The sequence below is a fragment of the Mauremys mutica genome, chromosome 1 (assembly GCF_020497125.1).
Source record: "Mauremys mutica isolate MM-2020 ecotype Southern chromosome 1, ASM2049712v1, whole genome shotgun sequence".
In the NCBI taxonomy this organism is placed as follows: domain Eukaryota; kingdom Metazoa; phylum Chordata; order Testudines; family Geoemydidae; genus Mauremys; species Mauremys mutica.
This window is the reverse complement of record NC_059072.1, coordinates 122431004-122457573: the sequence shown is the minus strand read 5'-3', so window position 1 is coordinate 122457573 and position 26570 is coordinate 122431004. Positions and strand designations below refer to the sequence as shown.

The window sequence follows — 26570 nt, the reverse complement described above, 5'->3', positions numbered from 1 at the left end:
CCAGAAAAGTGCCACACTGGTTCCTTATTTTGTTGTTGCTGCTGCTGAATTTCACTCTAAATCAAAATATTAAGCTGTGAAGTTTTCAATGGGTTTACAAATAGCCAGGGCATGCATTGAAATCAAGCACTTTGAAGTCTCAGCCAAACACAAGAAGTTTTGTCAATCAGAATTTTTTCACGTCTCCAGTTGCTGAGAAACACTAATTAAACATTCAGTGGCAAATGGAGAATGAGGGGTAGGAAGGGAGGGGAGGATTTAGCACACGTTTTCTCTAAAAAGGAGCCACCCTCCTCATCTTTATGAAGTGAAGCAAGATCATTTTTTATTCCCGGTTATTTTTCCCCTTCTGTCTTTTTGTCACAAATACATAGGGCTCAGTTTTCCACCCCTCACTTACTTGGAGGAGCACTTACTTTCATGAGCTGTCCCAGTGACTTTTGGAGTCAGTGGAAGTTCTAGTTAAAACGAGTAACGGTTGCAGAATCATACCCATATCTTTTATTGTAGGATGCTGACATGTGGCGGACAGGGCTGTGTGATAAAATGTGCCCTTGTAAATGAGGTTATATAAACACGCTGTTGCACTTTTGGAATAAACTGTACTAGGGGCATATATGATGACAGTGTAAAGGTTAAACAAGTAATTATGGCAACAGCACAGGGAAAGAAACTTTATTCTTTTCTCAGATAGATCAACTAACTACACCAGATCAATCAAACATTCCTGTCAGCATCAAGTCACAAATTACAGCACCCCAATTTCTCCAAAATGTCTCTCAATATGACTGACAGCCACGCTGCACCTTAACTTGCATTTGGAAAGCCTGCTTTCTCTGTCATCTCTAATTCCTTGTGGACAGACTTCCAACCTTCAAAATCATAAACTGTCTCTTCACATGAAGAAATACAGAAACTGTCCCATCTTCTTTTAAGCCAATCACCCAGAATTCAAACACACAATCTCACTGTGGTGCTGAGGAAGGCAGAGCCCCATAAATTTAAAAATAGCCATTCTGGAAGCACACTATAAAAAAACATGGAATTTCATTTATTAGGCGGGGGAGGGAGGCTGTACAGTTATTTTGCAAATACAATAGAATCCTGATTTTCTAAATTCCGCCATCTCAACCTCATTATCTAATGACCTGCCAGTGTGTCTACCTGCCTGCCAAGCAAATTACCAGTCTGTCCATTTTTAAAATGTCGAGTATGTTTATTACTTACTGTTTATAAGGGACTGCAACCATTTGTATTTATGTGTCCTTGGTGTGCCAGAAAAAGCAAGGTCCTTTGATCCTATCTTGGAAACTCAAGATAGTGGAAAGCCTTGGGAAAATTCTGAACATTAAGTATGGCATAAGAAGTTCAAAAATACAGAAATTAAGAAAAAATGCAGACTTTGGGCCAGATCCTCAGCTGATGTAAAACAGCACAGCTCTGTTCTAGCCCTATGATTCCTCCCCGGGATCAAAGGAAATAAAATTATGAATAGTAAATGATGCTGAGAGTGATTCAAAGATTTATCTTTGGTTTTGATGAGAGGGAAGAAGGAAGCTGCTCTTTCAGGACCCCTGCTTAAAAAGAAAGCACTTAAATTTTGCTAGAAGCTGAATGATCAGGAACCAGCAATCATGTCTTAAAAAGACATGGAAAGAAGTGGCTGAAATTGTACAGGGAACAGATGAGAGCAGCTGATGAGGTTGCTAGGCTGTGCCATACAATGGAATGTCTATAATGGTCTGTCACATGAGCCAATTTAGAATGACAATAAAACAGGCTTCTTGGTGTTTATTGGTGTCGCTTACCTAGTAAAAAGTTGTCACTATTCTGGGATTTGGCACGCACACACTCTGTCTCCTGCTGACAGAGAGATCTAGAGAGTGCTTCTCTCACATGAATATGTTGAAACAGACTGGTCCACTATAAGTATCAGAGGAGCATCTGAACAAATGGCACACTCATTGCCCTCTTACAAGTTGATCTCTGTGTTGAAACTCTGCTTGCAAGTGCAAGGTTTGCCTCTGAAAAGCAATTCTGCTCCTGGATAACTTGGCAGTGCAACCTGATACTTGAGATACCATGAGTAGGGATGGCTCAATATAATGTATTTTCCTGCCTTCTGATATAGCATGCCAGCTGTGACCAAAGCATACTATGGAGTTATGGAATAAAGTCCACAAAACTCTGCTCTTGGATGATAACAAGAAAGTGCCACTTTATGAAATCATCAAGCGATCAGACTTACAAGTGTTGTGCATGTCTTGCAGAAACATGGGATCATTAAAAAGCTAATTCTCTGGAGAGAAAGCATGGATATTGTCAGGCTCTGAGATCAGCCTCAGACCAAAGATTGAGGACACCGACGAAATTCAGGTTGAAACTTCAGCTAAATAAAGTGAAAAACTTGCTTCTTCCTACCAGACCCAATTTCTGATAGGGAATGTGTGGAAGATTGTAGACTGCAACAACAGTGAGCAAGGACACTGCCATCTCTGTGATGAGACAGTTGTGGAGACAGTCTGACATGGACACAGAATGAGCATGAACTAGAGTGAATGTGACAGTGAGGAGAAAAATGACACAATCTCCACGTTAGTTTCTGCACATTCGAAAGCTGTGGAGCATTAGAAAAAAAAATGTATGCTGTACACAGAAAGCCAGAGTGACTGCAATCCTGTCTAGCATCAGATGCTCCCACAAACTCTTCACACAAAGTCTTCAAGATACGATTTGATACTTTATTATAATAACTGGGGAGAAAACACTTTTGACTGACATTTTCTCACAAAAATGAACTGTAGTATTTTCAAGGTACAAAGGGCATTTAGTCAATGGGAACTGAGTGCCAAACAGCCATTTATGCCTTTGAAAATCTCTCCCTCCACAAATGTTTTTCAGTGCACAGGATGAACTGGTTTTATGAAATGTATAAAGTCACTATAATCCAGATGCACTGCATTTATTTTATGTTAATTGAAATCCATTTCAGTTTATTTTTAATTGGCTCCCTGATTAACGAACACATCTGGTATAACGCAATAAGGATACTACCTTCCTATATAAACAGGGAACAACAGGCAGAAAACAAATATCATGCTCTGTGGTTCCTTTGAATGCACTTTTTTGCCCAAATTGTCAAAGGACTGTGTTTGAACTCTTCCCCCGCCATCTTGAATTACTCACCTGTGTAAAATGACCACTCCAACCCAACAAAGCAACATACATTCACGTAACTAAGCACTCTTCCTAGTTAGCTCTCCCTTAACTTCAGATTCCTCCTGCTGTGCTTTTGACCAACCAGGGATCAGGGGATATGTTCTGGAGTTTGGGCCCAGATTAACCCACCCCTCCCCATGAAGGGGCTCTTCACGTGTGGATCTCCCTTTGTCTATGAAGAAATGGTATTGGGGTGCCTCTGTGGTACTCTTCCACCCCTCCCCCAGCAACTCTCTGTACGGAGCTCTCTCTGTGCAGGCTGGGGTCTGTGCATGGGAAGGAAATGGGGTCAGGCCAGACCAAAGTAAGAGGGGCAGGCTGGGTTAGGACTAGAGATATACCCATCGTCCATCCTTTGACCCAGCAGAACATGGTACTTATGCTGTATTAACCTTTTCACAGGTCCCTCCCACACCAGAGATCCCGGGGGGCTTTCTCTGGCAGTTCATTTTCATTGGAGCTTCACCTACAAGAAGAAAGGGCAGCCAGCCTCCAGGATCCTGACCCACAGTGGGGTACAGGACCTTGTATAGATGATCAAGGTCACATGCAGATATTTGGGGCAGCTATTCTGAAGGGAGCACATTCCTGCCTACCCCCTTTCTCCCACTGGGAAGTTCTCTACAAGATAATTCTTAGGCCTGGTCTACACTAGGACTTTAATTCGAATTTAGCAGCGTTAATTCGAACTAACCGCTCAACCGTCCACACCAGGAAGCCATTTAATTCGAACTAGAGGGCTCTTTAGTTCGAATTTGGTACTCCACCCCGGCAGGTGGAGTAACGCTAAATTCGACATGGCTAGTTCGAATTAGGCTAGGTGTGGATGGAAATCGAACTTAGTAGCTCCGGGAGCTATCCCACACTGCACCACTCTGTTGACGCTCTGGACAGCAGCCCGAGCTTGGATTCTCTGCCCAGCCACACAGGAAATGACCCGCGAAAATTTGAATTCATTTTCCTGTCTGGGCGGTTTGAATCTGACGTTCTGGTTGCACATCGGGGCGAGCTCCGCAGCACCGGCAGCAATGCAGAGCTCTCCAGCTGAGGAGTTCATGTAATCTCTGAATAGAAAGAGGGACCCGGCATAGACTGACCGGGAACTCTTCGATCTGATCGGTGTGTGGGGCGAGGAGTCTGTGCTTTCGGAGCTGCGCTCCAACGAACGGAATGCAAAGACCTACGAGAAGGTCTCCAAAGCCATGATCCAGACAGAGGATACAGCCGTCATGCAACGCAGCGCCGCGTGAAAATCAAGGACCCCAGACAAGCCTACCAAAAAATCAAAGCGGCCAACGGACGCTACGGAGCCTGCCACCACTGCCCCACCAGTGACCATGGACTCTGATGATGGGACAGTGTCGACGGACAGTTCCTCGACGATGTTCACGGACGGGGAAGATGAGGAAGGGTTTGTGGAGGACGAGGCAGGCGATAGCGCTTACAACGCTGGTTTCCCCGACAGCCAGGATCTATTCATCACCGTCACGGAGATCCCCTACCAACCCTCCCCGGCCAGGAACCCGGATCCTGAATCAGGGGTAGGATCTGTCGGTAAGTGCTTTAACCATGTTAACTTTTATTCTTAATATAACAGGAATCTGAAGTGTGTGAAAAGGAGGTCTCTGTATATATGGTGATAGAACAGAAATCCTCCTGGGAGAATGCCACGAAGCTCTCCTGCCGTTAATCGATAAGCATCAGCAGGAGGTTCCTGGGGAGAGCTGCCTTATTGGGTGCTCCGTGGTAGCACACTTTTCCGCGCGAGGCTTTCATGCGGTATTCAGGGAGCACTGCCTCCCAGAGCACGGCTGCATAGGTCCGTGGTTCGTGCTAGATTTCACGCAGCATGCGCTCTCTATCTCCTTCAGTGCCCGTCCTCACGGTGATCTCGCTCGGAGACTCCTGCATCTAAGTAGGGGAAGAAATGTTACGTTACGCCTGGTCCAAAGTATTTTTAATAAATAAACGGACAGACGGCATAGCACAGACTCAGCACGCAGCTGCGTGACGAGCGTAACGGAAAGCCAAAGAATCAAATGGACGCTCATGGAGGGAGGGGGGAACGAGGACGCAAGGTATCCCACAGTTCCTGCTGTCTCCGAAAAGCATTTGCATTCTTGGCTGATCTCCAAATGCTTCTAGGGTCAAACACAGTGTCCGCGGTGGGTTGGGGCATAGCTCGGCAATTTACGCAGCCCCCCGACCCCCAGAAGTTAAAGGGAAAACAATCCTCTGTTGACTCTTTTACATGTCACCGTATCTGTACTGAATGCTGCAGATAGACGCGATGGTGCAGCACTCAACACCAACATCCTTGCTCCCCCCACGCTATGGATGGCTGATGGTACAATAAGATGGAAATCCATCCTCATCATCAGCCTATTGGCACATGGGGCAGTGCAAAAGGACTGGTAACCATAACGACCGTACCAACTTGCTTGGAACAGGTCGGTCAAGGCCGCCTGTTGCTAATTTTTCATGGTAGATGGTGCAGTATGGCTGGTAACCGTCCTCATCATTGGAACAGGGGGCTGAGCTCCATCAGCCCCACCCTTCATTGTAAAGAAAAGATTCAATTGCCCCTGGACTAGCAGAGGGATGAGTGGCTCCCTCCTCCACACCCCTTAATGTCATCTCTGGACTATCATTGCAGCTGGAGGCTTCCTTCCACTCATTTCTCACAAACGACTACCTGTGTCTTATTCATGCATTCTATATTACTTCATCACACAAGTGGGGGGACAATGGTATTGGAACCCAGGAAGGCTGGGGGAAGAATGGAATGAACATTGTTTCAGGAGCACACCCTGTGAATAGCGTTCAGCTCAAAATTTATGCAGGATTGGACAGAGAGCAGCTGTGGTCTCTGGTTGTATGATACAGTGGTTCTCTAGTACACTTGCCCATAATCTAGGCAGGACTGATTCTATTTTTAGATACCCAAAAAGGAGGGATTGACTCGGGGAGTCATTCCCAAATTTTGCTTTTGCGCCCCTGGCTGATCGACCAGGGGCACTTATGACAGCACCAAATGGCGCAGTGCAAAAGGACAGGTAACCATGACCATCTTATTACCGTCTTCTTACCAGTTCATGGTATGGTAGACGGTGCAGTATGCCTGGTAACCATCGCTGCTGTCATGCAAAAGCATAAGCATGCTGCTGTGTAGCGCTGCTGGTCCGCCTCTGTCAGCGGCATCCAGTACACATACGGTGACATACACAAAAGGCAAAATAGGGTCCATTGTTGCACGCTATGGCGTGTGCCAGGGCATTTCATGGAAAACGTGCTCGAAATGATTGTCTGCCATTGCTTTCCCGGAGGAAGGAATGACTGGCGACATTTACCCAGAATCCACCGCGCAAATGATTTGTGCAACAGCAGGCACAGGGGTCTCAACAAAAAATTCACAGAGACAGCCTAGACTCAGTTAATTGTTCGCAAAAAAGTATCATTGCAAGGAATTAACTAACTGTTTCCCATCTCACAGCTTCCACTGTCTCCAGACCTGCCACAGCATCCACCTCGCAGAGGCTGGCGAAGATTAGGCGGCGAAAGAAAAAGACAAGGGACACGATTTTCGATGAATGTGTGGGCTGCTACCTAGCCGAGGCGGACCAGCAGAGGCAGTGGAGGGAGAAAGTCTCTCTGTACCAGCGCTCACACAGCGAATGGGAGGAGAGGTGGCGTGAGGAACACAAGCAGGCGACTCAAGCAATGCTTGTACTACTGAGGGAGCAAACGGACACGCTCCGGCGACTTGTGTATGTTCTGCAGGACCGCTGCAGGACAGAGCCCCCGGCAGTATCTCTGCAACTGCCCTCCCCCGCCACAAAGTCACATTCCCCCCTCACCTCAAATAACCAGGAGGATGCCCGCCCTGGGCCGTGAATACTGTCACTGCACCCCAGCAGAGTGCTCAAGTAACCAAAAGCTCTCCTACCCTACGTTTGCATAAGTCCTTCCCTTCCGGACTCAAACAAGTCCCAATCCCAGTCCCATCCCATAACTGTGTACTTAAGTAATAAAAATACTTTGCTGTTAAGTACTGTTTCCGTCATGTTTCTTCACTGAAGACTGTGTTTGAATGGGGTGCGTGGGGAAGTGCGTTGCTAATTGCATAGGACAGGCACCTTTCGCAGGGTACAGACACGGGGGCCGGATCAGCAGCGGGTAACACACACAGTGCAGTCAGCAGGCACCGTGGTCGGTATGGGAGGTGGTTTCCAGGTTCTGTGTGGGCGGTGGGGATGTGACTTTTTAGCGGGGAGGGCAGGTACAGATCTTATACAGCGGTCCTTGTCGTGGACCGCTGAGTCACGCAGCAGAGGAATCTGTATCCGTCCTCCTCCGCCACAAGGCCACATAGCCCCCCGCACACAGAATCCCAAAAAGGAGGGATGGCAGGCTCCGTTGAAACAAGCAGTCCGGCAATGCGGACCGCTGTAGGAGCAGGAGCCTGTCATTCCTTGAGTTTAGAGGCGGTCTTTACATCAGCGCACACCCTACCCACCGCAGTCTGCGCTCCAGTTTCGACCCTTTAACGAAAAGTCATGAATAAAGAAACCTCTCCTCAGTAACAGTGTGACATGTATTTTATTTTTACACGTGTCTTGGAAGTGGAGGAAACGGGGAGAACGGGGTATTTAACCGAAGAGGAGAGTCAACAGTAACTGGGTAAAGAAACAGGGGCAGGTTCAGCTTCTCTGTAAAGAAACTGAACAGTCACAGGTCACGCTGCTCGCTGGTATTTAAAGAGTTCCTTGTCGCTGTCCCAGGCGCCTGTATAGGGCTTCATGAGCAAGTGCATTAGCGGGCAGGCTGGGTCACCGAGGATCACTATAGGCAAATGCACATCCACAACAGTTATTTCGTGGTACGGGAAGAAACTACCTTCCAGCAGGCGTCTGAGCAGCCCACAGTTCCTGAGAACACACGCATCAGGAACCTTGCCCGGCCATACGACGTTCATGTTGGTAAAACGTCCCCTATGGTCCCCCAGTGCTTGCAGAACCATTGAAAAGTAGCCCAATTTCTCAGCAGCTGAATGTGGAAGAGGTGGACGATAAAGTGCGAGGAGGAGAAAACGGCGAGGATCGCAGCGGGCTCCATGCTTGCAGTGCTGTGGCGTCCACGCTGTCACTGACCAGAAAAGTGCACAAACAGATTGCCCGCAGGCGCTTTCAGGGAGGGAGGGAGTGAGGGCGTGATTGACGGTTCAATGACGACAGTTACCCAAAACCACCCTTGACACATTTTTTCCCCCAGCAGGCATTGGGGGCTCTACCCAGCATTCCAATGGGCAGCGGGGACTGCGGGAACTGTGGGATAGCTTCCCACAGTGCACCGCTTCGAAAGTCGACGCCGGCCCCGTTAATGTGGACTCAGAAGTTCGAATTAGTGTATTTAGTATGGATACACAAATTCGACTTCATAAGGTCGAATCCACAAATTCGAATTAAGTAGATTCGAAATAGTCCTGTAGTGTAGACAAGGCCTTAGAAATATAGGAGTAAAAAGTGGCTTTTACTATGCAAGGGGGCAATGGGAAGGGCCTAAATACATGTCAAACTGTATTATGCAAATATCCCTCCTTCCATCCTTTCTAAAAACAGCTTTTATCATGCAAACAGACTCCCAACCAGTGTTTAAACATTGTAACAGATTTGTTGGCTGTCATTACTCTGTTAAGTCTGTTTTAAACATGCTTCTGTTGCAACTCAAAATTGCCTCCATCCCGCATTGATTTAATATTTATCTTACTTCTACTGTCATCAAGTATTAGAAGCAGGACTACAGAGAGACCAAAAAGCAAACGTGAAAATGTCATTTATTATAGAGAATTCAATACTGCCTCCTTTTAATGCTTCCGCACTACTGTGTGTGTCATGAGTCTCTTATCTTGGCTATTTGGTTCTGTTGATTCAAAGGTATAGCCAATTGTTTGACTATTCTTGCAGTTTGTTCTTTAAAATGTTCACGAGATGAAATAATTGAACTTAGCCAAATGTATTGTCTAAAGAAAAACAGTACAAAAGAAAAGGAGACATACACACCCTCTTTTTGGGAAGCAAATTCTCACAGCATGTTCACCTAGCACACGAGGTGTTCTTCAAAGATATGCATTTTAACTAGTAATTTGTAGGATGATTTTACAAGTTAAAAAACTCTTTATGTGTCCCTAAAATTGAACCCACTAGTTCCTACCAATCCTTAGCTTGTTGTTCTGTACCTTCCTTATCTTTGTTTTGGATACTAGCATTCAGGGCCATGAAGATACCTTCCTGGCTAGTACGGCGGCAGAACATTAATGTATTTTGCCTTTGACAAATGTCCTGTTTTCTAATGCCAGAGCTAACTTCAGCTTTGCAAAGTGTTGTAGGATATTGGACATGGGGCAACAGAGTTGTGAGGAGAGCATAATACATTCAGTTAACATAACTTCCCAACAAGTGTATATATATGTAATGTATATTATATTAGTATCATGCCAATAATACCTTTTAATGTGGTGTATACTATGCCTAACGTATATGTAATATTGGCTAGCAGTCCACACTGTGTCCGACATTTGGGTCTTGGCAAATAGACTCAATTGTTGAGAGTCCAGTATGACAGTGGAAGTTCTCACTATGTGTGGGTGAATGGGTTCGGATAAAGACTTCCTCCCTCGTCCTTGTCCCCCCAAATCTTTGCAAACAAATTGAAATTAACCTTTTTTTTAGTTTAAAAAAATCAGTAATTATAATTATAATCATAATTATTCATTATTTTTTCCCATTTCTTTACTTCTGGTTTCTGACCAGAACCAGATGTAAATACCAAAATACCATGGGTGGAAGCTCCCATTGACTTCCATGGGATCAGGCTTTCAGCCTATAGGAAGGGCTGTTCTCACAAGATTTTCAATTCACTTTTGCAAACTCAAAAGGATTGGACAATTTAGATAAGCATGACCAAGTCTCTAAATCATTAAAGTTCACCCTTCACTTGTTTTCACCAACTTCTTGGGAAACTGAGTTACTTGCATCTTAGTGACAACCAAGAAGATCTAGGTGACCATGGATTTATCACAATATGCTTTTTATTTAAAACTTTTTCCATAAACTGAGAGGAAAATGAGGATTTTTGTGGTTGACTTTATTACTTCTGAGATTTAAAATCAGTGTATGGAAATCATTTTTGTTCTCACCAACAGGCACTCTGTATGCAGGAACCAGCCGGGGCCGAAACACAGCTACAGGAAGTTTTAATGGAAAAAGTAGAAGGCTGACCCGGTCGGCAGGGGTGAGTAGAGACTAAGACAAATTCCATTTTCAATAAAGCAAGAACAGTGGGGTTCAGATAAAGAAAAGGAAACAAAAAACTTAATTTTGTTGAAAATTATTTTTATTATTTGTGTTGTAAGAGAGAGGCCTACGTCAGAACCAGTCATTCAAGACTCAGATCTGACTCTGTATCGAAACAGTGCAATTGATCGCATCTATATAATGTGACCATTACAAACACCACTGTATTGGCAGGAAGTTTGCATTCACAGCTTGAGATTATGGGTCTGATTCTCATTTACAATGAGGCCCTTTACACTGCTCTGGCAGGGTAAAGAGGCCTTGAAGTGGGTGTACATTTTCACTCACTTTAAAACCTCTTTATACTTAAACTATCCTATAGAAAGACCTACAATCAAGCCCTGTATAATGGGCCCATCCCAGGACCCTAAATTTGTAAATCCCCAAACTGGGAGAACGTTAGGCTCCCAATCCAAACTTCCTGGCTTGGGTTCATCTCTAATTTTTTCTAAAGATCAGTTCCATGTTTTTTTTGTAATATAGAATACTTTCTCTTCACTAATAGATATGTAAATGCAGGCGATACCTAGGAAAATGCTAAACATTGCTTCGGTATCAGACCCACATTTCTTAAGACCTGAGTCAAAGCTCATTGAAGTCTATGGGATTTGGCTGTTAATGAATACTAAGCTGTATATGATAACGATGATTATTATTATTCTAGACCTATAGAATATATATTATTATAACTCTTATGGTTAATGTTCTGCAAAGTGCTATTTGCATTTACAGGTCTGTAAAAATGTTTATCATCAACAGCCGGTCTATGTACACTAGACTGAAATGAAAAAGAAATCCTAGAGGAATTTTTAAAAAATTGGATGTGCTTGCTTATTAATTAATTGTTAACATAGTATAGGGTTCTTCCACTAGGTATAGGCCTGTGTAAATAAGCATATCAGTGTCTCAGTTTTCCCTTCTGTAAAGTGGTGGCAATAAAGCACATCTCAAAGGGGTGTTGTGATGCTTGATTCATCAGTGTTTGTAAAAGCACTTTCATATTCTCAGATGAAAGGCACTTTAGAAGTGCAAAATTAGCATTAGATAAAATGCCCTTTTGAGTATGAATCATGCTTTTGCCAAGAAACTACTTGAATTAAAAGAAGCTGATCATCCAGAAAGACTGTTTCCAAACATCTGTGTCTCTAATCTCTTGGTTTTCTAAGTAGCATTCTGGGTTTAACTGAGCAATTCAACTTTACTGTCACAGTTAAAAAAGAACCCTGCGTGATGTTTTGGAAATGTAGGGGTCTCTTTATTTGCAGCCAGAGATATGAGACTTGATTCTTATTTATACTGAAAGCCCATTACACTGACATATCCTTAGGGTATGTCTTCATTGCAGAGTTAATCCAGGCTTTTGTTTCTAGTTCCCTTCCTGTCCCCACACAAAACCCTCTTATGTTTGATGGTGCTTTCAACCACGGTAGCTGGGGCTATAGGCCAAAGCCAGAGTGAGGCTTTCATTTGGGCTGGGAACCCACCCGCTTTGCAGTGAGGATACTGGCTTAGCCACTCAAATGTTGATAATCCTCCACTGCCTTCCCAGAAGGACAGACAAGTTCTCTCACAGTTCACTAAGAAAGAACCATAAAGCGGTTCAACTTACAGTAGCACCAGAAGTCCTAGTGACACACAATGGGGGAGTGCAGCACCACTGAGGACACAGTAACTTGAGTGTGTCTTTGCTGTGTGGGGGGCTCACTCCTGTGCTAAGCTAACCTACATGCTGATCACTTATGGTCAGGGTGCTGGAACAATTTGTATAGCGAGGGTGCTGAGAACCATCAAACCAAACTAAACCCTGTATATGATGGAAACCACTTCAAGCCAGGAGATGCAACAGCACCCCTAGTTCCAGCACCTATGCTTGTGGTAACCACAGTGAAAACGTATCTTTAGAGTAAATAAAAACGAGGCCCATGCTCTCCCAGGTGCACGTGAATGGTACAATGGTGATGTCATCAGCTAGCTAGGAAATTCTGAGAGGCACCGAAGATTCAGGTCTTCCGGCATAACCTTCAATGGAGGCACAAAATTCAGAAGCCCTAGAGAGTTGATCCCATACAACTGGATTTTCTACACAGGGAAATTTACCAGTATAATTCTACTGCTATAGTTATACTAGAGAAACTCCCCACATGGAGACTTTTATTGTGGAATAAGAGTGCCTTTTTCTGCCTTTAGCATATACCAGTTCTAAAGTCACATCAGCTAAACTGGGAAAAGACACTCTTCTTCTTGAATAATAATGTCCAGCTAGGGAGTTACACTGATATCGCTTTAGCCATTTAAAGATAACAGCATCATTATGCTGATAAATTTCCCTGCTTAGACAAGCCCCCTAAGTCCCTTAGAGAGGCTTTCAAACTATATGTCCTCTGCTACATATTCATTTTTGAAAAGCTGCTCTCACTGGGGGCTAGGTGGCTCAGGTGATTTAATAATGACACACAGAGCCTTTCATCCCTTGATTACCAGTTCAAATCCAGCCCAGGCAGATAGTGAGTGACTATGTGATGACACTAGTGAAATGAACTGATAGTCTGTTTCCAGTGGACAGCTGTCCCTCCTTTGTTTGCCATCTCAGTCAACAGACTAAAGACAGAATGGGATAGACTGTGAATTGCTGTACCCCCTGGCCTCTAGAAGGGGCCCCTCAAGGGCAAGGTAGAGACCCATTGTTGGGATGGAGTGGGGAAGCTTGCATTGACACCACCTTTTAACAGCCATAAATTCACTAAGAAAGAAAATGAAGAGGTCAGGATCCCATCTGCCTGCTTAATTCAGCCCAGTTCACAAAGAATTGTTCACGTTACTTTGTGTTACAATTTTACTTTTCTTTAGGAGGAGGAAATGCAAATCTAATGAACAATGGGATGTCCCAGGGTGTGGGGTCCAATCATCAGCTCTTAAGAGAGAGAGAGAGAGAGAGACTGCAACTTGTAAGGAGTCTTATTGATTTTGAAAAGGATGAGCTCATTCGGAGGGACTTCAGATTATCTTCTTCTTCAGGCAGAAGCAGAGGCAATGGTCTGCTTCAGGTGTTTTCTAATAGAAAAAAAGGCACTAATAAAAAAAAAGTCTGCTCATCTTTTAGTTTGGCATTTACTGAAGAACCTAGAAAGTGCTAATTTCATTCTCCACCCTTTGCTGCTAGCACTTCTGCAGCTGTTTCTGCTGTTCATGGGAACACATTTTGCAATAGCACATTGTGTCAGGCAATCTTACCTCCTGTGATCAAGGACATTTGCATTTAAAGACACTTTCTCATGACAAAAATATACCTTCCTCATATGGGTTTGACTGTGTCAGTGCTATATAGACAGAGTTGGGAAAGCATTGAAAGGTTAAAATACTACTCAGATAATAGAAACAGAAATTCAGTTGCTCACCCAGCACTGCTGTCTGGCCATTGGGTGGAAGGGGATGGTGAAAAGGGCACTCTTAGTTCTTCCCAGAATTCTTCTGTGGCCCTGTAAGTAGTGGAGGATGGTAAACAGGACTGGCTTATCCCAGAGCTGCTCTGTGGAAGCAAGGGTAGAGAGAACATGGCACTATCTGGCCCCGGATTTCCTGTTTTTGGTCCCTTGCAATTACATCCTCTCATGCAAAGCCCACTGAGGCTCCCTGCAGGTGCAAGGGTCTGCTCATATGGATCCAATTGTAGAATTAGTGCCTTTTTTGTTATAGCCCATGCTTTCAAAACGATATAGTCCTGCAGAATTGCTAATGTGTCGTTTTGCCTTTCCTCGTTACTCTCTCCTTCAGTGCCATCTCCTCCCATATTTGAGATTAAAAAATGAAACAAAAACAATCAAATGTTCGGATTTCTTTAAAAACTGTTAGGACTCCAGTAAGCTCTATTCCTTTCCCCCATATTCTCTGTTGTGGACTTTGTGCTTCACACCCTCCTGCTGCTATCTGATACCATTCTGAATGATGTTGTTTTACTAATTTAGAACGTAAGATACTTAAGAAAGGGGGTTTTGACTTGTTACACATCTGTAATACATGATGCAGATCTATAGCACAACACATATAACCTCAGACAATTATTAGCCACTTGTTACCTGGACTATGCAAACTTCTTTGAGATCTGAAAAACTGGACTGAAGAACAGGCACCTGTTCATGAAACTTCCAGTGTTCCCTGCTTCTAACTACACTATATTGCCAATACCAAGAGAACAGCTTTCTTATCTATTGAGACCTATTCTCTACAGGGCAGGGATTATCTCTTCCTCTGTATTTGGAAAACACCCAGCAGCCTTTTGGTGCTACCGCAATCTCCATAATAAATAATAGTAATCAATTAATCTTTTGTCAGGATATAAAGATGATTTAAATGCAGTGTTTTCCCCCACATAATTCCCATATTACACAGACAATGTGCTTTCTGTTTATTTTTGATGAGGACCATTCCTATGATTTTGACTGAAATACTTTAAGCAACTGATTAGGTTACCCATAAGATCTCTAATGAACAAATCACAGCTTACTTAGCACATTGCATGGTAGCAATCTGTGAGGATATGCTTAGTGTATGTTTCACTTTTCCTTCTTTCCACCCCACCCCCATCTTAGACAGGCACTGGAGAGCAGGTTAGGGCTATTCTGGAAAAAGAGACCAAATTCTCCTTCCATCTCAGTTCCTTCATATCTCATACTAATACTTATGTCCAGGCAAGCGAATACCAAGGCACCTTCACTTAACAAGCATTCCCTTTTTTAACCAGAGTGGAGCTAAGTCACTCCATGTTCCAATTCACCATTTAAAAATGGGAGACTCTTTCAGAGACCTCTTCAGTACTAGCAAGTAACTGGGAAGAAAACTGATTTAGAGAAAGCAAGCAGATTCCATTGGCTTTGTGCCTGATGTCATCCTTAGGCTCCATCTACACTTGAACTGCAGCCCAGCCATCTGATGTGGTGACAGTATAGTTGTCCCTTAACCTGGTTAGAGTCTGGTTCTAAGTTGTAGTGTAGAACTGACCATGTCCTGTTAACTGGGTTCAAGCTGTGCACTGTGTTGTAACTTTGTTAGAGATCAGACAACTGGCAATCAGGTCCTCTGACTCATTTACACTTGTAATGTTGATAGGACTTACTGGGTATGTCTACACAGCCTGCAGAGAGTGCTTGGAAGTTGCGGCTCAGGCTGAAGTTTGGGCTTTTGAGCTCACCCTCTCTGTAGCCTTTAGAGCCCAAGCTCCAGTCCAAGCCTCAACTCCAATGTGCTGTCTACGCAGCTAGTGCTAGAGGGCTAGCGCTAGCCCAAGTCCGTCGATTGAAGGTGGGACGTTCGCTGCCACGGGCTGTGTACACATACCTTACAGGAACAAAGCTGAGGTGGTTCAGATTGCTATTCAGCAGCTCACAAGGTGATGACCTAGTAATGTAATGCAGTTGACAGTGGAACCTAATAACAGTCTTGGGTGTTTTGACAATGGGGCATGAGTGTTCACTGAAATACTTTAACGGCTTGGAAAATGTGGGTGTGAAGAATTAGTGGCAAATACTTTTATTGGATGTTTTATTTGAAGGTTTGAAGGTGTGCATGTGCCATGAGATGGGGTTGGTTTAGTACTTCTGTAGCATCAAAATACTAGTGCCTAACTCTAGTATCACATCATACGCACCAGTGCATGTACAATCCCAACAGTTCTGGGACTGAGCACTAGTTTTGCAGTGATCACAGACTTCCATAAAATAAAGCGCAGGTCACAAACAGCAGAAGCACAGTAGTGACCCCATGCTGGAGTAATTGCACATTCGTAATGATGACAATATGGAGCCACCTTGGGCAGTACCAGGCTGATGAACAGCAACTCCCTTTCTTATGTCTGCCTCTCTGTCCATCAAAAAAAAATGCTGCAAATCACATCAGTCTCTCTACGTGCTACATCCAATGAAACTCCCTATAGATCTGGGCCAGGCCAAGGGCCGACCGGGGGGTTTGAGCCCCCCCCGGAGCCCAGAGGAAGCCAGCACCTTTGCCCAGTCCTCTATAGTTTCACCCTTTGCTAACATACACTGAATTGAAACCTGTCGAACAGCTGAGAGGTAAATGTATTCTGGGAATAGATTTGTTCCATTAGCTGAAATTAGTGTTAAGCGTGTTCTGCTGTCATTTGCTTCCCATACAGCTGTCACAGCATGTGTTTGTGCCATTTTACAATATATGTCAAATATAAGTGGAAGTCAAACAACTGCAAATGGTTAGGTAAAGAGCAGCTTTCTTTTCTTTGATTCAGCATAAGGAAATATCCTGCTTCCATCTATATTGGCTTTGAAATTAGTTTTAGCAAATACGTACAGGAACAGTACACATAAGCATGTTGAAAATAGTGAGCATGTTTAGAAGGACTGTCATTTAAGTGTGTAACAGCAGTGCTGGCACAGTGACCCTGCAGAGATGATTATGCTGGCTAATGATTAAAAAATTGCAAACAGCTGTTTCTTTAGCCTGTGGAATTGCAAGAGCAGGGATTTGAGGCAAAGAGCGCCAATCACAGAAGAGATAGTCACTTCACACAACAGGAGGTCTAAGGGCATGCTGTACATTCTCTGTATATATTTATACAACTGAGTCCAAGTGCTGCTTATGGAGGTAATTGAATTTTTATTGATGCCATGTAACTTCCTACTCCTTAATTTTTTGTAACTTGCATTTAATTTTTGGTTTTATTGTTTACACACACAGAGTTTTACAGTTTAAACAAACTTAATCTACATTCTCACAATGGCAATGAGCCTTTTCAGAACATTTTGCCAGTAAAGAGACTCTGATGCAATCTTCTCTTGACACTGATCATCTATGGTGGCCTTTAACCTTAGTCTCATCTCAAGCTCTTTCCACCTATGGAATGCTCTCTGGTGATTTGCTGTCTTCTCATGGCATGCCAGATTTCTAGACAGATTTTTCCAGTCCTTTGTGCCTGTAGAACCCAATGTGGCTGGAACATTAGACTGGAAGAGTTTGCAACAAAAACAGTATGCAGCATTCAGGGTTTTTGAGTACATAAGCCATGGCCTCTCCACTTTGTCACCATTGGGGATTTCACACCAGTAATGTGTTGGATGGAAACTTCTATTTTCATTGTCTTTGGGGAACATGAAGTTTTTCACTTGCTGTGGCCTATGCAGTACAAGGAAGTCCCTTAGGCTACTGTTCAAGTGGGTCCACAGTCCTGGATCATCTAGACTTAAGGAACTAAACTCAGCAGCAGCTGTTTCTTGCACCTCCACCACACTCTTCTCTGATCTACACTTTTCTTCAGGAATGTGCATGGTTACATCCATTTGAGATGGAGATATGGATGCTGCAGTAGCTGCCAGATCACCTGCACTTTGACTATCTGGAAGATCAGGCATCTCCTCACCACTCTCATCCTCACTGGGGCCGGAAGGCTCACCGTGAACATTTGTGTCCACTGCATGCATCCAATGAAGTGTGCTGTAAGCCCACAAAAGCTTATGCTCAAATAAATGTATTTGTCTCTAAGGTGCCACAAGTACTCCTGTTCTATTTGTGTCTATGTATCTCAGGAGAGCTCCTTCCTGCTTAGATAGAAAAGCTTCCTTTGCTTTCTTTCTTTTTCTGAATGCTGCCCAAGAGGGGCGTTTTCTTCTTTCACTCATGTCTGCTGTCCTGTGCCAGCTAGAGTGGCTCTCAACACTCAGTTGAAGGGGACAAATAAGCAGGCTGGTAGCAGAGCCTGAGTGAGGGAAAATATCAGTGTCTTAAGGGCCTAACTGGCTCCTACTACTTCAGTTGATTGCCTGTTCTCCTCAAGTGGGTTCAGGGAAGCAGCAGGAAACAGGAAGCTCCCTGAGAAGCTGGTGTTAATCAGACCAAGCTCCTGGGGGTGCTAGAGAGGTACATAAGAGGCTCCTCCTCCTCTCTCTTCCTGCAGCTCCTGCTGCTTTCTGTTATTCCCTCTCACCTTTTCTCCTGCCTGCCTGTTATGTCTCTTGTGCTCTCCTTCCTCCAGCACAGCACTCCACCATCTCTGTGCATCTAGAGCAGAGAGAATACATATGCACCAGCAGCACACACATTTTTCTATACTCTGTGTTCTAGAGGTGCCCCCCCCCAGTCTGGCATCTGAGGCAGCCGCCTCAGTTTGCCTCATGGTAAGGCCAGCCCCGATCACTCAATGGCCCCACTGATTGTCTGGCAGACTTCCTTCTTCTGAGGTACTTTTTAAAAATTACTATTAGTTTTGTCTGTTTTGTTAGTTATTCTTCAGATTCTTTTTTGCCTAATTATATCTTTACACTTGACTTGCCAGAATTTACTCTCCTTTCTATTTTCCTCAGTTGGATTTGACTTCCAATTTTTAAAGGGTCTCTAACTGCCTGTTTTACTCTGTTCTTCAGCCATGGTGGCATTTTTTGGTTCGCTTATTATAATTGTTTTGTTTGGGGTATACATTTTGTTTGAGCCTCTATTATGGTGGTTTAAAATAGTTTCCATGCAGCTTGCAGGTATTTCACTTCTGTGACTTTTTCTTTTAATTTCCGTTTAACTAGCTTCCTCATTTTTGTGTAGTTTCCCTTTTTGCAGTTAAATGCTACTGTGGTGGGTTTATTTGGTATTTTCTCCTCTGTAAGGATGTTAAATTTAATTACATTATGGTCACTAATACTGAGCAGTTCAGCTATATTCACCTCTTGGACCAGATCCTGTGCTGTACTTAGGACTAAACCTAGAATTGCCTCTCTCCTTGTGGGTTCCAGAACAAGTAGCTCCAAGAAACGGTCATTAATGGCATTTAGAAATTTTCTCTCTCTGTCCTGTCCTGAGGTGACATGTGCCCAGTCAATGTTGGGATAGTTGAAATCCCCCACTATTACTGAGTTTTTTGTTTTTGTAGCCTGTCTAATCTCCCTGAGCATTTCACAGTCACTGTCACTATCCTCATCAGGTTCTCTATAGTATAGTTCTTGTGTATATTCTTATTATTCAAGCATGGAATTTCTCTTCATCCAGATTTTACAGTATTAATTTAACTTTTTTACTATATTTGACTCTATGCTTTCTTTCACATATAGAACCATTCCCCCCTCAGCATGACCAACCCTATCATTCCTATAGATTTTATAACCTGGTAATTACTATATCCCATTGATTATCATTGTTCCACCAAGCTTCTGTGATGCCTATTATATCAACATCCTTATTTTAAACCTGGTATTCAAGCTTATCCATTTTAGTATTTAGACTTCTAGCATTTGTATACAAGTACTTATAAAATTTGTCAATATTTAGTTGTCTGCCAGCATGTGATGGAACTTAAGAGGACTCTTCTTTATTTGACTGTTTCATTCGGGTCCTACCTGTCCTTTACCCACATCTTTCCTCTCCTCTTTACTAGCATATAGAGTCAGGGCCGGCTCCAGACCCCAGCGTGGCAAGCACGCGCGTGGGGCGGCATTTGCCGGCAGGGGCGGCAGGCTGGGCCGGTGGACCTGCCGCAGTCATGCCTGCGGGAGGTCCACCGGAGCCCCGGGACGACCGGACCTGCCGCAGGCATGACTGCGGAGGGGGCGCTCCTCCCGCGGCTCCAGTGGACCTCCCGCAGGCATGACTGCGGATGGTTCGCTGGAGCCGCCGGACCAGCCAACCGTCCGCAGCTGCGGGCGGTCCAGCCGAGCCGCGCGACCAGCAGACCCTCCTCAGTCATGCCCGCGGGAGGTCCGCTGCTCCCGGGGCTCCAGGGCATCTCCCGCGCATGACTGCTTGGGGCGGCCAAATATGTAGAGCCGCCCCTGTATAGAGTACCCCATTTACTATATCCTTCCCTAAGATATGTCTCTGTCCAAACCCCATGCTCCTCTGCATCTGTTGGCTTTCCCCCAGCTCTTAGTTTAAAAACTCCTCTATGACCTTTTTACATTTACATGCCAATAGTCTGGTTCCTTTTTGGTTTAGGAGGAGCCCAGCCTTCCTGTAGAAGCGCCTCCTATCCTAAAAGTTTCCTTGTGTTTCTAATAAACCTAAATCCCTCCTCCAAACACCATCATCTCATCCACACATTGAGATCCTGCCGTTTTGCCTATCTACCTGGCTCTGACTATGGAACTGGAGGAATTTCAGAGCATGCTGCCATGGAGGTCCTGGACTTTAATCTCTTACTTATCCACCTAAATTTGCCCTCCAGGACCTCTCTCTTACCTTTCCCTATGTCAGTGGTACCTACACGTACCACGACCACCATCACAGCACATAAGTCTGTCTAGGTGTCTGGACAGGTCCACAACTTTTGCACTCAGCGGGCAATTCACCATGAGGTCTAAATGCAATAAAACCTTGCTCATTCTCACTTAGCTAATCTGCAGATTTGATAATTCTGCTAAAAGAGGCAGCCAATAAAGATTTAAGAGTGCTGGGGTCAGATCTTCTATTACTTTTACAAACTACAACAACAGAACATTCCCTGGCAATCTATGAAGTATTATTACAAATAATTAAAACTAAACTATCACTTCAAAATAAATGAAATAAGTACTTTTGATGGTACAATATTACTGATGATTTTAATCATGTTTTTTATCTTCCTAATTTCCAATATTTGGTAAACTTCAGCGAGTGCAAATTTTAGCGCTTGTCAGAATTTCCAGGCTCACAATCTTGGAGACTTACATTTATCTAAAAAACAGGTGAAGCTTGAGAAGTGACAGTGCAGGCTTCCTCTCACTGTCCTGCCAATGTGCTTAAACCAGGGGTGGGCAAACTTTTTGGCCCAAGGGCCACATCTGGGAATAGAAATTGTATGGTGGGCCATGAATGCTCACAAAATTGGGGTTGGGGTGCGGGATGGGGTGAGGGCTCTGGTTGGGGGGACTGGCGATGAGGAGTTTGGGATGTAGGAGGGAGCTCTGGGCTGAGACTGAGGGGTTCGGCTGGTGGGAGGGGGATCAGGGCTGGGACAGGGGTTTCAGGTGCGTGGAGAGGCTCAGGGGTGCAGGCTCTGGGTGGCCCTTACCTCAAGCAGCTCTCAGAAGCAGCGGCATGTCCCTCTTCCAGCTCCTACGGGGAGGCAAGGCCAGGTAGCTCTCCCATTGGAACAGTGGAGGGGAGCCATGTTGCTGCTTCTGGGAACCTCATGGAGCGGCCCCCGACCCTGCTCCCCGGTTGGTGTGCCAGAGGGGGGCCATGTGGAGAGGCCCTCAATCCTGTGCCCTGGCTTGAGCGCCGAAGTGGGGCAAGCCCCAGACCCCGGTCCCCAGCGGGAGCTCAAGGGCTGGCTTAAAACAGCTGGCAGGCCCGATTCGGCCCGTGGGCCATAGTTTGCCCACCCTTGGCTTAATCCCATTCTTTATACTTTGATCTCCATGTCATTTCATTCTGTGGTACCTCTGCTGAGGCTATCAGTATAGGTACCAAACAGTGACAGGGTGTAGTGATTTATTGATGTAGAAACCTGGCCAAGGAGACTTGGGCTGAGGTTATGTAATCGTTTACAAAGGCCACCAAACAGCCATTAAATCCATTATTTCAATAGAGCTGGTGAATTTGTTGTGGATCAATTATCCAGTGAATTCTGGCCTCAAATCATTTAAGAACTGATCCTGGTTTTTGAGAATGTAGTAGTCATTCACAGGTATTTGCAGAATATTTTAACAAACAAATTTGAGTCTATGGATTGTTTGCGAGCTATTCATTTTAGTTTTTTATTATTTATGGAGTCTGACTGGTCATGTGGGTCACCTGGTATTGTTTTGTGCCCTGATGAGTTGGTTGAAATTTTTTAAACAAAGATAACAATGAATAACAAATGGTGAACAGTGATTACACTTGTATGTGCACAGATGCCTTAGTCCAATATGACACTGTGTGTTTGCATGATGAACAGCCACTATCCAAACATTATCCAAAACCAAAACCAAACCTACTCTCACAAATGTGAAGGAACAGCAAATAGGGAATATAAAAGTGCGTGTACAAAACAGCTGTCTGGAATTGCAGAGGAATTTATGAACATTGTCTTGGCAATATTTGACCATCTCTAACTTTCAGTCACTAACAACCAGATTCAAACCTGTGACACAAAGGTGAAGGTTTCTCTACATCCCATTCATTGTCTGATCCCTGAGCCATTTATTCTTCCTTACAGCTAATTTTAAGGAACTTCACACACCATGGGTGAGATGCTTCCCACTGCTCCCACTCTCCTGGGCCACATAATAGGGTCAAAGTGGCATAAAGGGGTCCTAGAAGCTCCATATCCAGCTGGAGGAGGATTCCCAGGATGAATCATGTGAGAACTGGTGACAAAGCATTCTCAATGGAGGGGATCTGGCTATAGAACAATCTTCAAGAGGAGATCAGAACAATACAGAGTCTTATCATCTTTAGGAAATGTTGCAAAACCTTCCTCTTTGAGAAAGTCTTTCTATCATAATTGATGCTCACTATATGAAAACCACCTACTATTCCCAATCCCCCCGCAAAAAAAACCTCTGCTCCAAGCAGAATTTTGACCCCCAAAGGTAAGAAGAGTTAGAGATTCCATAAAGTCTGCTAGGGACTTTGTTGTTGCTATTTGGTTTACGTGGAAGATGTTCAGATACTACAGTGATGGCTAGCAGTGTAAAATCCTAAGATAGATAGTTACATTCCCCCTGCATGGGCATTGTGGAAGAAAACCATATTATTACTTCTCATGGATCCCATTGCAAACATTGGTGTAGGTGGTGCACTAATAGGTGGGGTCTGCACTGATGGAGCTTCTGGGCAGTGCTGCAGCGCCTTGGGCGGCCCTGCCAAATTGTAGACAGGGCTGTTCACATTAACTCAGGGGCCTCTCCAGCCCCCAAGCAGAGTCCAGGAGGATGCAAAGGTGGCTTAAAGCTATGCTCCTAGAGGTGCAACAGAGACGCTCATCCAGTGGGTGCAGTTAGGATAATGACACTACTACATAGAGATGCTAGCTCTAGCTTGTAGATAGGACAGAACAAGTACTCTATTATTTTAAGCCTGTGTTGTGTTAAATTGTAGCTGCTTATTTAATTTGTAACCATTTCAGCCTTTATGCACTACATGGCAACACAATGTAGATTATGTAATCACAACAGATGGTTGCAGGGATCAAGTAAGAGGCAGCAGGTTTAGAAGCAAGAGTCAGAGATACTTGCAGCGGTTAGCAGTGTTGTCTGCTCTTTCAGTTTCATCATGAGCAATGGTATTTTGGCCTTTACTGCAGACAGTCTCAGGATGGTGGGAGAAGGTGTAGCTTGCACACAATTTCCAGCCCTACCCAGGGAAAAAAACCCTCTGATTGGCTGCCTTCCCCACTTTTCCACCTTCTGGGGAAGAGCAGCCAATCAGAGCTGATGGGAAGCAGGCAGGGCACTTCTCCCCTCCCCTCAGGAGCCGAGAGTAGTTTTCAGCTAGGGGACTTGGGGAAAGGGTGAAGTCGACACCATTCTCACAGGAGGGGAAGGGAGATGAGGGAGCAGAAGATCCTGCAGCTCAGGGCAGCTCTGGCTTGGGAAGGGAGAGAGGGTCTGAAGAACCCTTGGAACTGCTGCCGACCGTCCACTTCCCAAACTCTGAAAAGGGCACCCAGCTCTAGGAAGAGCAATAGTTCTCTGAGGGGCATGGGGCAGATGTGGGACCGGAGGAGCAAAGTTAATGTGGGAGTTGAGGTGTATAATTAATTGCTGAGATGGGGAATTGGCAGATATGGGAGTAGGAGTCCACAGAATTAATTAGTATTTTGGGGCATGAGGAGAAGCTGGAAGCATCAGGCAGCCAATGAGAGCTTCTGCATTGAAAGCCAAAACTGCCTTACTCTGTCAATTTGGGAGAGTTGTTATACACACTCTGGCAGTGGGCAGGGGGAGTTCAAAAATCAAACCCACAATAATATAATGTTTAAAACAAATCTCATGATTTGGGGGACCTGGCTTGTGCTTTTTTAACTTTGGAGGTTGGTAATTCTGAGTTAGCTAGTCATCCACTCAGCAGACTAGTAATACATTACATCTGATGATCTAAATGTGCTTTACAAGCATGGACAAATTTAATCGCATTGAACCCTCATGAGAAGAATATCCCCATTTTAGAGATGAGGAAAGTGATGCACAGAGAGATGGACTGTCCGAAGGCAATCAGGCCGTGTGCGGCAGAGTAAAAAATGGAATCCCAGGTCTCTTGACTTCCAGTTCTGTATTTTAAAAGTTACTTGCAAAGGGTTTGGAGGAGTGGAATTAAGCTTTTGGGAAAGCAAGGACCACTATGTCTTCCTCAGTTTGTACAGTGTCAATGCTCAACAGATAATAAATAATAATTAATAATAGTAAACATTCATATGGAGCCAAGCAGTCTACAGATGACAACTCTGTGGTTTATCAATTTCTTGGGATGCACATCAACAATCCATTCATATTTATTGCTTCTGCTGTACCTTTAAACTGACAACTATTCCTTTCTGGTTAAAAAACACCCCTAACCATTCATCTTCCAAGCTCCTTAGCCTTTACAAAGATTCTTGTCCCCAAACCAAGGCCTCTCCTCTTCAAAAAAATTCCTAATCCTCCAAATTCTGTAAAGTTTTTACTTTATTGGCAGTGTCCTATATAAGCAAATAAACAACTGATAAATACATACAATAACATATTTTAGGAATCACTCTGATGGTCATAGCTCAATATCTTAAATAGTGTACAAACTCCCTGATAGTTACATGGGGACAGAAGGCAAAGAGCTAAATGAATAGAATGCTGAGATCCCAGAAGGGAATTCTCTTTGCTTTTTGTACCAGGATATTTTTAGTTGGAAACAGAGATAGGTCAGCAGCTCCAAAAACTGAGGGTTTCAAAACCTGGGGCCAGATTCTTAGCTGGTGTAACTTCTTTGACATCAATACATGTGCATCATACTGAGGTTCTGAAGCTTGAGCTTATCTTTAGTTTGAAGTGAAAACAGAAAAAAAATCAGGTATTTTTTCTTGCAATAATTCTGACATATATCCTATGTACAGTAAAAAATAAAAGTGACCTCTGCTGTTTCATCAGTTCAGGCAGAGGCAAAAAATTCCCCTCTGCATTTATAAGTATCATTTATCAAGTACTCTTCCATCTACCATGTTCTCCCAAAGGAAACTATCCTCATCACAAACTTTATTTCTGAAACTTCGGGGGAGGAGGGGGAAAATTGTGTAAATCTTTAAAATGGATGGTTTTAATTTTCTGGATGGGGCCAAAAGTCTGCTGCTCTCTAATCTGTCTCGTCAAGCCTTCTGCACCCCAAGCAACTGCAATGATTGCTGTATGGATTTACTGTATAGTGTGTTACGTTGCTGTATGCTGTTATGCAGTTTCTGCTCCCTATCCCAGAGGCAGGCACATTTCATATGTGGGTATACTGATTCCTGTATCCAAAGCACATTGGGGTACTTCAAGATTAAAAGGGTTGTATAAATGTAATATCAATTTTTAACACATAGGACCAGATCTTCAGCTGGTGTAAATCAGTGTAGCTGCATTTACTTCAAAGGCCATATGATGTGTGCATCAGCTGAGTATACCCGTACCATTTATTTTAAAGACTTTAAAGAAACACCCACAGGGGTTACATAAAGGCTGGCAGGAAGCTGTGGGGAGAGAAGAGGGAAGAGCTAGGGAGTTAGAGGCCACTCTCCCCTACTGGCTGCAAGCCTGACGCTGCCTGTAGCTACAAGGTGGTGGGAACTTCTACTGTAAATAAAGAACATGGGTGATAGCACCAAAGCGGAGGTCTCTGGCTGGTTTGTGGGTGCAGAAATGGCTGAAGATAGAGGGGCTCACCTGTGCCCTGTTACACATGGGGGCTTGTCTGGGACCTGAGCCAACGGACATGGTTGGCAGCCCGGAGATGGAGGAAACCCTGCAATGGCTCGTCAAACAGCAGGAGCAGATGCAGAAGGCCCTGGAAGGCTTCCAGCAGTCCCACCAGGCCGAGAGAGAGGCCTTGCTAACCTGGCAGGCAGAAAAGCAGAAAAGCCTA

General features: G+C 44.3%; 1 protein-coding gene across 4 annotated transcripts in view; it reads left to right on the top strand.

The window, feature by feature from the left end:
• The window catches only part of LMNTD1 (lamin tail domain containing 1), a 295944-nt gene that overhangs the window by 247457 nt on the left and 21917 nt on the right, over nt 1-26570 (top strand). For 3 of the 4 annotated variants that reach the window (XM_044998334.1, XM_044998324.1, XM_044998355.1), the window contains one exon: nt 10421-10509. In XM_044998334.1, the coding sequence (XP_044854269.1) occupies nt 10421-10509 (89 nt within the window). Of the gene's footprint in view, nt 1-10420; nt 10510-13418; nt 13622-26570 lie in introns of those variants that run through there. The other variant, XM_044998344.1, reaches the window with a different exon arrangement.